The sequence below is a fragment of the Gadus chalcogrammus genome, chromosome 5 (genome assembly GCF_026213295.1).
Source record: "Gadus chalcogrammus isolate NIFS_2021 chromosome 5, NIFS_Gcha_1.0, whole genome shotgun sequence".
Classification (NCBI taxonomy): domain Eukaryota; kingdom Metazoa; phylum Chordata; class Actinopteri; order Gadiformes; family Gadidae; genus Gadus; species Gadus chalcogrammus.
In genome coordinates this window covers 20,206,795-20,218,574 of record NC_079416.1, presented here as the reverse complement: position 1 = coordinate 20,218,574, position 11,780 = coordinate 20,206,795, and the positions used below count along the sequence as shown (strand labels likewise).

Sequence of the window (11,780 nt, the reverse complement as noted above, 5' to 3'; positions counted from 1 at the left end):
GGGGACGTGCGGCCCAAGTCGTCGGCCCCCGCCCACGCCTCCCCCTCCTGCTCCTCCTCGGCGGGGGCGGGGGGCCGCAGGGGGGGGCGGCGCGGCCACGGCAAGAAGCGCGCCAGCAGCTTCGACGCCAGCCGCCACCGGGAGTACGCCGCCGCCGCCACACGCGGCCTCACCAAGCCGCGCAGCGCCGTGTTCCCCGCCGCCGCCAACGCTGCCGCCGCCGCCACCGCCGGCAACAACAACAACAACGAGGAGGACTGGAGTGACCAGAGCGAGCTCAGCGCCGCCTCCAGCCGGGCGTCGGCCCACCGCCTCAGCACCGACAGCTCCTCCAGCCTCACCTCGCGCTCCTGCCACTCCCCCGAGGGCTGCTACCGCGCCCTGAGGCCCCCGCCCCCCTCCTCCGGCCCCCCTCCCCCCGCCGCCGCCGCCACCTCGGCCCGGAGGCCCCGCCCCTCCCGCCGCGCCGCCTCCGCCGCCGCCGCCGGCAGCCCCGGCGGCGCCCGGAGCCACGCCCGCGTGCTGAGCCTGGACAGCGGCACGGCGGCCTGCCTTAGCGACCCCCGCCGCCTGGGGGCCGCCCCCCCCCCCCGCCGCCGGCCCCGCCCCCCCCCCCGCCGCCGGGCCCCACCCGCCCCTCACCTCCTCCAAGTCGGACCTGGAAGCCAAAGAAGGGGAGGTGCTGGACGCGGCCTCGCTGCTGGGCCGCGCCTCCCAGCTGGAGTCGGTCACCCGCTCCCGGAACGGCCCCCCCGGCCAGGCCGGGCCCCCCGGGGAGGCGCCCGACCCCCCCGCCGCCGGCTCCTCCTCCTCCTCCTCCGTCTCCACCGCCGTCGCGCTGCGAGGTAGGTCCCCCCCCCCCCCCCCCCCCCTCCTCCCCTCTCTTCAATCTGCGAGGTAAAGGGGCGTCGCCTCAGCGCTTAATCAGCAGGCGACCGGTCGGGGACCGTAGCAGCCAATCAGAGGCGACGCGTGGAATAGCACGGGTTTAACCGGTTGAGGGAGTTGACCTTTGACCCCCAGGGTCCGGTCGACCTCCGGGCTCCAGGGGCCCGGCAATTTAAACAGCTCAGACGCTGGGGTCGTTCCGTTGTTGCCCCTTGTGTGTGTGTGTGTGTGTGTGTGTGTGTGTGTGTGTGTGTGTGTGTGTGTGTGTGTGTGTGTGTGTGTGTGTGTGTGTGTGTGTGTGTGTGTGTGTGTGTGTGTGTGTGTGTGTGCGCGTGCTCCAGTTATCAAGACTTATCAGGCTGCGTTACCACGGTGAGTCTCCAGGGGTGAGCGGCCGCCCGCCGCTGCCTCGGCCGTCCCCGAGCAGGAGGAGACGAGACAGGGGCCTCTTTGTGCTGCCGAGGTTAGAGCAACAGGAGCAGCTACACAGGCACGCACACACACACACACACAGGAGCACACCCGCGCACACACACAGGCACGCACACACACACACACAGGAGCACACCCGCGCACACACACAGGCACACACACACGCACACAGGAACACACAGGACCGCACGTAGGAACACACGCTCACTCACTCACTCACTCAATCACTCGCTCACTCACTCACTCGCTCGCTCACACACACACAAATGCACACACATACACACACACGCACACACACCTTATAGCTGTCAGGGGTGTGTGTTCATTCACCCAGGTACTGATCGACCTGCTGGTTGATATTTTTAACATTGGGGCGAGTTTAGTAGATTAGTTTATGAGGCTGAGCAGCTCGTGACATCTGTTAGAGTGTGTGTGTGTGGGGGGGGGGGGGGGGGGGGGGGGGGGGGGGGGAGATGGAGCTGGACTTTCCCTTTGTGGGCAGAGGCAGATTCAACAGGTTTCCACTGTGATGAGTTTGGCTGTTTGTTGGGCGGGTCGTCGAGAGAGAGAGAGAGAGAGGGGGGGGCCGACCAAACACTTCCATGTGACCCCCAGCTCTATGCTACGCTCGGAGCTATGCTAGGCGCTAAGCTAGCCCCACCACAAGACAGCTGTCGTCCGTTCTGGTCCAACCCGCCGAGGCCTGGCGCCGGCTGCCTAGCAACGGTTTGTTTGTAAACACAGGGTTCATTAATCAAGGGTTCTGGGTTGGGAGCTGGGTCAGTTTATTGGGACTGGCCGATGAATCCCATTCTTCCCAGTATCGTCCGTCCGTCTGTGTTTTGAACGGCGGGCTGGTGATAAATGATGGGCTGCTACGCGTTATCCTGGGAGTCTAGACAGACGTCATTTGGTTATGAAATACGAATATCTGTGGTCTGGACGTGGGACATGAAACACGCCGGCGGTCCCGTTAACCGGGAGGCGTGCGGTGTCCATACTGGGTCCTGGGTACTGGTTCCACTCCCAGCCCGCAAAGTTTCTGGGTTTGATCCCCCGATGTCAAACTCCCGAGTGACCCCCAAATCTCAAGTTCACTGTTGGGTGCAGTGGATCGGAGTGTGACCTCACCGGGAACAGGAGATACTGAACCATCGCCCCCTACTGGTGGTTCAGGGGACTACGGGTCGTAGCCAGAACTGCAGTCCCGCTCCGTCGCCTCTCGCGCGCTCCGCCTCTCTTGTCTCTCACCAGCAGACACACGCAGGGTGCTCTGTCTAGCTCGCCCACTGTCTCTCCTCCTCCTCTCTCGCCCTTGTGATGTGGGAAACATTTGATTTGCTTTTTTTGGTATTGCAGAGCAAAACGTTTGCATTGCCATACATAATGACGTTATAATTATTCTGATTATATTAAGACATGGATTGATTGATTAATTGACCGATTTCCCCTCGTTCACACCTCAGAGAGCGACTGCAGCTCTGCGGCCGGCTGCTCAGGGTTTGACCTCATCTTGATTCATATTCTCCTCAGCTCGGTGCTCCTCTACTCCTCCCCTCACCTGTAGAGCTCCTGCGCTTCTTTCTCACTGCAGGCGTTGCTATGACACCTGAAGTCCCTCCAGGGATTATCAAAGGTTCATCTTATTTTATAACCTCTCTTCTCTCTCCTTCCCTCTCTCTCTCTTCTCCCCTCCCTCCCTCCCCTCTCTCTCCCCTCCCTCTCTCCCTTCCTCCACCCCTCCATCCTCCCTCTTCCCTAATCCTCTCTCTCTCTCTCTCTCTCTCTCTCTCTCTCTCTCTCTCTCTCTCTCTCTCTCTCTCTCTCTCTCTCTCTCTCTCTCTCTCTCTCTCTCTCTCTCTCTCTCTCTCTCTCTCTCTCTCAACCCCTCCCTCCTCAACCCCCCCCTCTTTCCATTCCTCTCTTCCTCCATTTCCCCTCCTCTCCCCCCTCCCCCCCTCCCCCCTCCCCCTCCCTCCCTCCCCTCCCCCCCCTCCCTCCCCTCCCTCCCCCTCCCTCCCTCCCCCATCCCCTCCTCCCTCCCCTCCCCCCCCTCCCCTCTTCCCTCCCTTCTCCCTCCCTCCCCCCTCCCTCCCCCTCTCCCCCTCCCTCCCTGTGATAGGTCAGGGCGGGGGTGAGGAGCCGGTGACGTTCCGTCGGGAGCGCAGCACGTTCCGGCGCCAGGCGGTGAGGCGGCGCCACAACGCCGGGAGCAACCCCACCCCCACCGCCTCGCTGGTGGGCTCCCCGCTCAGGTAGGTCAGGGGTCAGGGGTCAGGGGTCGGAGCCTCCCCTCTCTGGGGTTCATCCATTCAGCCGCCTGTTCGTCCGTGATTCATCCACCCACCCGTCAGCCAGGAGAGAAATGCTCCCAGCAGCTCGGCTGGTCAGTTACTCTGTTGCTCTGGTCTGTTACTCTGGTCTGTTGCTCTGGTCTGTTACTCTGTTGCTCTGGTCTGTCGCTCTGGTCTGTTAATCTGGTCTGTTAATCTGTTGCTCTGGTCTGTTACTCTGGTCTGTCGCTCTGGTCTGTTACTCTGTTGCTCTGGTCTGTCGCTCTGGTCTGTTACTCTGTCGCTCTGGTCTGTCGCTCTGGTCTGTTACTCTGGTCTGTTGCTCTGGTCTGTTAATCTGGTCTGTTGCTCTGGTCTGTTACTCTGTCGCTCTGGTCTGTTACTCTGTTGCTCTGTCTGTTGCTCTGGTCAGTCGCTCTTGTCTGTTGCTCGGTATGCCATGCTGCTCCGAGCAGCTCGGCTGGTCTGTAGCTCTGGACTGTTGCTCTGGTCTGTAGCTCTGGTCTGTTGTCCTGCTCCATTGCTCTGGTCTGTTGCTCTGGTCTGTTACTCTGCTCTTGCTCTGGTCTGTTCCTCTGGACTTTTGCTCTGTTGCTCTGGTCTGTTGTTCTACTCTGTCGCTCTTGTCTGTAGCTCTGTTGCTCTGGTCTGTTGGTCTGTTGGTCTGTTGCTCTGGTCTGTTGCTCTGGTCTGTTGCTCTGGTCTGTTGGTCTGTTGGTCAGTTGTTCTGTTGCTCTGGTCTGTTGCTCTGGTCTGTTTCTCTGGTCATTTGCTCTGTTGCTCTGGTCTGTTTCTCTGGTCATTTTCTCTGTTGCTCTGGTCTGTTCCTCTGGTCTGTTGCTCTGTTGCTCTGTTGCTCTGGTCTGTTTCTCTGGTCATTTGCTCTGTTGCTCTGGTCTGTTTCTCTGGTAATTTGCTCTGTTACTCTGGTCTGTTCCTCTGGTCATTTGCTCTGTTGCTCTGGTCTGTTGCTCTGGTCTGTTGCTCTGTTGCTCTGGTCTGTTTCCTGGGAGGCCGTTCTGCCCCCAGCGTCTCGGCCGCTCTATCTTCCTGTCTCCAGTGGACGCTGAAGGACTTAATGACTGCAGTGGATATCGCATTACCTCTGATCGTGGATTATGGGCCGCTGCAATATCTACATCCACACCGGATATCAGGAGCCGGGTTGGGTTGCAGACACTCTGAAACACTGCGCCGGTGGAATATCTGGAGGGTTCTGAAGAACCCCAGGAAGTGAAGTTAGACGGAGACTGAGAGAGGGACGAGAGGCGGACACAGCGGCTCTGAGTGCCGCGCTTTTACTGTGAAGGCCAGCGGTGGCTCTGAGGGCAGCGCTTTTACTGTGAAGGCCGGCGGTGGCTCTGAGCGCAGCGCTTTTACTATGAAGGCCGGCGGTGGCTCTGAGCGCAGCGCTTTTACTGTGAAGGCCAGCGGTGGCTCTGAGGGCAGCGCTTTTACTATGAAGGCCAGCCCGTGGCGTGACCGTTGTTTCCTTTTGCTCTCAAGGTCTGTTTGGCCTTTCCTTCCTCTGCTGAATACGAGGACACACAGGTTAACAAAACCGTTTCCTCTGTATTCAGCCAAGAGATTGAACCTCGTGACAGATCGATTCCTTACAGGTCAAGGATCGTTGTGTTCGATCCATAAATTAAACAAAGGATTTCCCCAAACTGGAATTTCCGGGGGTGATGAGCAGGGGGTGAGAGCAGGAGGGGAGATTAGGGTTGCCAGCTCCGTGCGATGAGCAGGGAGGTTGAAGGGCTGCAGAGACACAAGCACTCGTACCACGTACTGCGTACTGATGGCAGACGACTCCTCTGGCCTGGGGGTCAGCTCGACGCACGCAAACGCCCCCCCCCGGCGTCTACATTAATATTACATATATTAATTTTTATGCACCATGCAGACGGTGGCAGCCTCCTTCCTCCCTCACCGACAGGCCCCCTCCCTCCTGGGCCAAGGTCACGTCTCAAACTGCTGAGCACCGGAATGTAAATTAAGCTGAGAAAGTCTTTGAGGGGTCGATAACGTTTTTGTGTTTGTGTCCAGTCATCGCTCGTCATCTTCTCTCTCTCTCGCTCTCGATCTCGCTCACTGCCTCTCTCTCACTCACTCACTCACCCACTCGGTCTCTGTCTCTCTCACTCACTCACTCACTCCTCCTCTGTCTCCGTCTCTCACTCACTCACTCTTTCTGTCTATGTCACTCACTCACTCACTCACTCACTCACTCACTCACTCACTCACTCACTCACTCACTCACTCACTCACTCACTCACTCACTCACTCACTCACTCACTCACTCACTCACTCACTCACTCACTCCTTCTCTGTCTCTGTCTCCCTCACCCACTCTCTCCTTCTATTTCTGTCTCTCACACTCCAACACTCACTTTGTCTCTGTGTCTGTCTCTGTTTCCCTCACTCCCTCACTCACATAATCTCTCTCTCTCTCTCTCTCTCTCTCTCTCTCTCTCTCTCTCTCTCTCTCTCTCTCTCTCTCTCTCTCTCTCTCTCTCTCTCTCTCTCTCTCTCTCTCTCCCCCTCTCTCTCCCCCTCTCCCTCCCTCTGTGTCGCCACCTAGTCTAGAAAGTTGTGCTGGGATCACTATCGTGACATCATCTTATTTGGCCTGAAGGTCTTTGTCTGTGTTATGGATTCAACACGGCTGTCGTACACCTCGTAAAGATGGATATATGTGCTTGGGGATTTATAATATCATATTCATGAATCTTGTCGATTGCAAAACACGACAAAGACTGTATTATTGGCTCATTATGTACTTGATGAGATAAGGTTTGCTTCATAGGTTAAAGCCCTTCAAGGATGTGTGCTAGGTATTGTGTCCACAACACCATTAACCAGAGACTAAATGGTCATGAATGATGTGGTAGGGACGAGCGATGCAGCATAATGCTGACCTCAGAGTCCACTGGCGCATCACATGGTGGTGAGGAGACTCTGGGTGATCACGATGACAGCATCCTGTGTTTACCAGGAAGTCTCTTTATGACCCGGCCTGACGAGGATGAAGATGACGATGATTGTGTGAATCATACCCTCTTCCCCCCCTCTGTGGGCGGCATGAGGCTCAGCAGGTGGAGCGGGGTTGGCTGGTCACCGGAAGGTTGCTAGTTCGATTCCCGGGCTCCTTCTGGCCCGAGTGTCGAGGTGTCCCTGAGCAAGGCACCTCACCCTGACTGCTCCCGACGCGCTGGCTGTCGCCCTGCGTGGCCGACACCGCCGTCGGTGTGCGAACGTGTGCGTGAACGGGTGAATGTGAGACAACATTGTAAAGCGCTTTGAGGGGACCACTGGTTAGGGAAGCGCTGTATAAATGCCGCTCACCCTCCCCCCCCCCCCCCCCCCCCCCCCCACAGCCTCCAAGACGTGCTCAGCCAGGCGTCGCAGTCGTCGTCGTCGACGTCCCAGGTCAAAGGTCAGCCGTCGCGGGCGTCGTCCCAGGTGACGGTGCTGAGCGCTAGCGCCTCCCTGCTGGCCAGGACCGGCAGCTCGCACCTGGAGGGCGCCCAGGACAAGGCCTTGCTGGTGGGCGGGGCCAGTCTCCACGACGACTACGGTAGGAGCCCAATGCGTGCGTCTGCGTGCGTGCGTATGTGCGTGCGTGCGTGCGTGCGTGCGTGCGTGCGTGTGATGTCATGGAACCCTGCATGTCCCGCGACGGCGAGGGATTCAAAGCCTGAGGCGGACATCTGCGTTGCCCGGACGACGTAGGAACGCTGGGGAAGGAGGGAGGGAGGGAAGAGGAGGGGATGGAGGGAGGGGGTAGAGCGAGAGGGGGGAGGAGGTGAGGAAGGAGGAAGGGAGGGAGGAGGAGATTGAGGGAGGGGGTAGAGCGAGAGGGGGGAGGAGGTGAGGGAGGAGGAGATGGAGGGAGGGGGTAGAGCGAGAGGGGGGAGGAGGTGAGGAAGGGAGGGAGGAGGAGATGGAGGGAGGGGGTAGAGCGAGAGGGGGGAGGATGTGAGGGGGGAGGGAGGGAAGGAGTTGAAGAGGGAGGGAGTAGGAGGCGGGGATGGGAGGAGAGAGGAGAGAGATTATAAGATAGGATTTCCCAGATAGCATCCTGTCTTTTGATTGGCCAGGCATGCTGGTCAACATGGCTTCCTGTGACCGCCTCATTCAGCGATGGTGGACAGCTCTAAATAGGGTGAGCGCATTATCAGCTAGAGACTGAGACCCTCGGACAAGGTAGCCCAGGTCGTCACGGTGACGTGGCTCTCTCTGATTGGTCCCCCAGGCAAGCTGGCGCCGTCGCTGTACGAGGTGACGGGCGGCTGCACCCTGGGCAGCTTCGTACCAGAAACCCGCCGGGCCTCCAACAACCTGTGGTGGGTGTTTCGCAGTTTGTCGTAAAGGAACTTACCGACTATTAAAGCTTTAACGGAGTGACATTGTCAGAATTTCTTCCTTAATGACTGGTAAAGGTTTAACTGAATGCCAAGCAGACGATTGTCATTCTGTTCAATATTTATTGGTCGGAAAGGAATTAATTTAGAAACGTAAGAAAGGTTGTGATTCGTTGTTTCGCACGGCAACCGGTGACATGAAACCGACGTCGGGAAATCCGATCAGTCGAAACAGGAAGAATTATTTACGATACTACAGATTTAATAATGAAGTATTAGAGAGAATATTTCAACAAATAAATATCATAGTCTATCTTTTCTTTCTTGGTCATCGTAATGGATTAACATGTTGATTTGCAGAAAGTGTATCCCAGTATGCTTATGACATACTCCTGTGTTAAGTGAGCAGTGATATGGTGATATAGGAGCCTGTGCAAGTGACTGAACACCTGTGATCTCCTCTCCACAGGGAAACGGACTCTCACCTGTCCAGTACTACCTCGGTGCGCTTCTTCCCCCATGACCTGGTGAGGACCTGTGTGTGTGTGTGTGTGTGTGTGTATTTGTGTGTCCATGAAATTGTGTCTGTCTGTCTGTCTGTCTGTCTGTCTGTCTGTCTGTCTGTCTGTCTGTCTGTCTGTCTGTCTGTCTGTCTGTCTGTCTGTCTGTCTGTCTGTCTGTCTGTCTGTCTGTCTGCGTTTGTGTGTGTCTCTATTTCATTCCTGTGTTTCTGTTGGCACGGTGTGTGTGTGTTTGACCCCCTGCACTAACGAGGCGTTTTATTGATGTATTTTCATTACACCAGATACTCCACTATTAATCCATTCCAACATAAACACAAAAAAAGTGTAACCTAAACACTGAAATCAAACACAAGTCACTTCAGTCACTGGGCACCAAACCCGCCATCGCAGCGATGGTATTTCACCAGAAAGGGCGCTGTGCTGAGTTCTCTCCAGACCAGCCGGCAAACTGTATCAGTGGGATCTATCCAAGTCTTACGTCTGGGTGGCCAGCCCCACTTGCGATTGGTCACTCACATCACCAATCGATTTAGTAACGGCCAATCAGCATCAAACCTGGTGGTAGCTTGGGGACCCTTTTTCAACCTCCCAGTTGGGACGGCCCACTGGGTTGACTGGTCATCTGACCCGTCCATCGTACAGCTGTTTTGTACCCACCCACCTGTGATGTCACTAATGGGGAGATCTGAAATGGCAGCGCCACACCTGAAGGTGAAATAACACGAGTGGACTCTTATTACCCGCTGGTAAAAATACACACACATTACGTGTTTGTATGTGCTACCACCGGGTGTGATGTCACTTAATGGATCCAAGGGCCAATCAGAGCCACACCACAATTAGTGCCCCTTTAAGTGGCATCGAGTCCCTCAGGGTCCACTGGGTGGGGTGGGAGGGAGGGAGGGAGAGGAGAGGAGAGGGAGGGAGGGGAGAGGGAGGGAGGGAGGGAGGGAGGGGAGAAGGAGGGAGGGAGGGAGGGAGGGAGGGGAGAAGGAGGGAGGAGGGAGGGAGGGAGGGGAGAGGGAGGGAGGAGGGAGGGAGGGAGGGGAGAAGGAGGGAGGAGGGAGGGAGAAAGTGGAGATCAAGGGGGAAGGGAGGGAGGAGGGAAGAAGGAGGGAGGAGGGGAGGAGGGGAGATGAAGGTAGGAGGGGAGCTGTCTTGCGTCGGACCCCCCTAACCCCGGGCCAGCTCTCTCGCCACCAGATCCGTCTGAACCAGCTGCTGGCCATGGACCCGGAGCGCCTGGACCCCCACGGGGACGGGGACCTGAGCCCCGACCTCCAGGACGCCCCGCCCCCGCCGGCCGGCCTGGACGACCCCGCCGCGACCCCCGGCACGGCCGCCGCCGCCGCCGCCGCTAAGGTCAAGCAGTACTACCGCTTCTGGCTGCTGCCCTACCTCTGGGTGGGGCTGCACTTCGACCGGCTCACCCTGCTGGCGCTGTTCGATCGGTACGACGCACCACACACACACACACACACACACACACACACACACACACACACACACACACTGCTCCATCACTGTTCAGGGTCTGACACACAACACACACACACACACTGCTCTATCACCGTTCAGGGGTGCGACACACGTCACACACACACTGCTCCGTCAACGTTCAGGGGTCCGACGGACACCCCCTGCTCTGGCACCACTGTAAGGGGTCAGGGGCTGATAGGGGGAGAGGGAGAGAGGAGGGGAGGGGAGGGAGGGAGGGAGGAGAGAGAGGGGGGGAGGGAAGAGAGGGGGGAGGGAGACGGAGGGATAGCAGTCCTTCGATGACTGCCGCAGTATTTATTCTACAGATTAGTTAAAACCCTCTCTGCATTCGTCTCCCGTCCATCCGTTGGTCTCCCTGGGGGGTCAGGATCAATGCGTTGTCTGTCTGTCTCTCCGACCTCAGGAGAAGGCACTCAGAGGAAGGCTCAACGGAAGTGGCTTCCAATCAGTTTTAAAAGGAGAGATCAGGCGTCGAGGGGTGTCTGGCTGTTTCTCTTTGAAGCGTCTCCGAGTCTTATCAAGATCGCCCCCCCCCCCTCTCAGCGCGACGCCAACCGGTTGGTTCCGGTTTCGGGCAGACGGTTCGAGATGGCAGCAGCAGCGTTTGATTGGTTTTAAAACAGTTTTTTGAACGTTTTTCACCAAACACGGGATCATTTGTACGGTTATCCTTCCTCCCTTCGTCGGGTGAAACAGTCTTGAAACGGAGAGACGGAATAAGACGGTGAACATAAAACAACCTACAGGGACCAACCGTCTCGCTTTGTATGAATATTTAATGCCGGAAAACGTTGCGGCCGTTCAGAACTCCTCCCTACGTCGCGAGCGTCCGATCAGCAGGCTCACAGCGAGCTTCACAACCGTTAAGAAGCCGTCCCAGAAGCCCTTCTGCTGTTGACAAGATAACCGACTTTCAGCACGTTTGATGCTCACCCTTCGAGCTAAGGATTTAGCACGGTCCACTTAAAAGGAAAAACGTCTAAACTATTGTTCTGGTTCGTTTAGAAAGCACTTTTTCCTTTTATCACAATTTTGTGCTATCGAGCGAAACCATTAACCTTGTTCCTTTCGGGTTTGTTTATAAATAAAAACATTGAAAACTTTTTCCGATATTAATTATATGCCTTGATTGTTCTTAGCCTAACTCTTTAGTCGCGTTTCCTGAACGTCCACTTGACATTTTGTAGTCCGATGCTAAAGATTCCGAACGTTAGCGGAAGATTGATCGGACGATTGATCGGACGAATGATCGGACAGTGACGTTGGGAATCGATAGCATCGGCCGACAAATCGTCAGGTTGACCTCCGTTTCAATCAGTCAACGCTTTTATCCGACCGCTCCCTCACTCATTCACACACACTCATTCAATCACTTCAACACAATCTTCCGCCCTTACCTAACGCGCCGTCTCCCGCGGTTGCCATAGGAACCGGGAGGTGCTGGAGAACGTGCTGGCGGTGGCGCTGGCGGTGCTGGTGGCGTTCCTGGGCTCGGTGCTGCTGGTCAACGACTTCTTCACGGACATCTGGGTGTTCCAGTTCTGCCTGGTCATCGCCAGCTGCCAGTACTCCCTGCTCAAGGTGGGCGGGGCCATGGGCTTGGGAAAAGAGAAGGCTGATTTGCGTTTAATTTGAATCAATACATTGATAAGAATATAAATCGCCATTGAATTTTAGGGATAAGGGGAAGGGGTCAACCTTACAATTGTTAGTGCTTGGCACTTGGTTCTATGAACATCCTACTGTACAGACTGCGATATATTGTTTCTCTTTCT

General features: G+C 56.7%; 1 protein-coding gene across 1 annotated transcript in view; it reads left to right on the top strand.

Moving 5' to 3' along the window:
- Positions 1 to 11,780, top strand: part of pcnx1 (pecanex 1) — a 44,989-nt gene that overhangs the window by 11,837 nt on the left and 21,372 nt on the right. Inside the window, 8 exon segments of the mRNA XM_056590931.1 lie at positions 1 to 593; positions 634 to 820; positions 3,448 to 3,575; positions 6,995 to 7,194; positions 7,873 to 7,963; positions 8,451 to 8,508; positions 9,694 to 9,956; positions 11,433 to 11,586. Coding sequence (XP_056446906.1) covers positions 1 to 593; positions 634 to 820; positions 3,448 to 3,575; positions 6,995 to 7,194; positions 7,873 to 7,963; positions 8,451 to 8,508; positions 9,694 to 9,956; positions 11,433 to 11,586 — 1,674 coding nt within the window.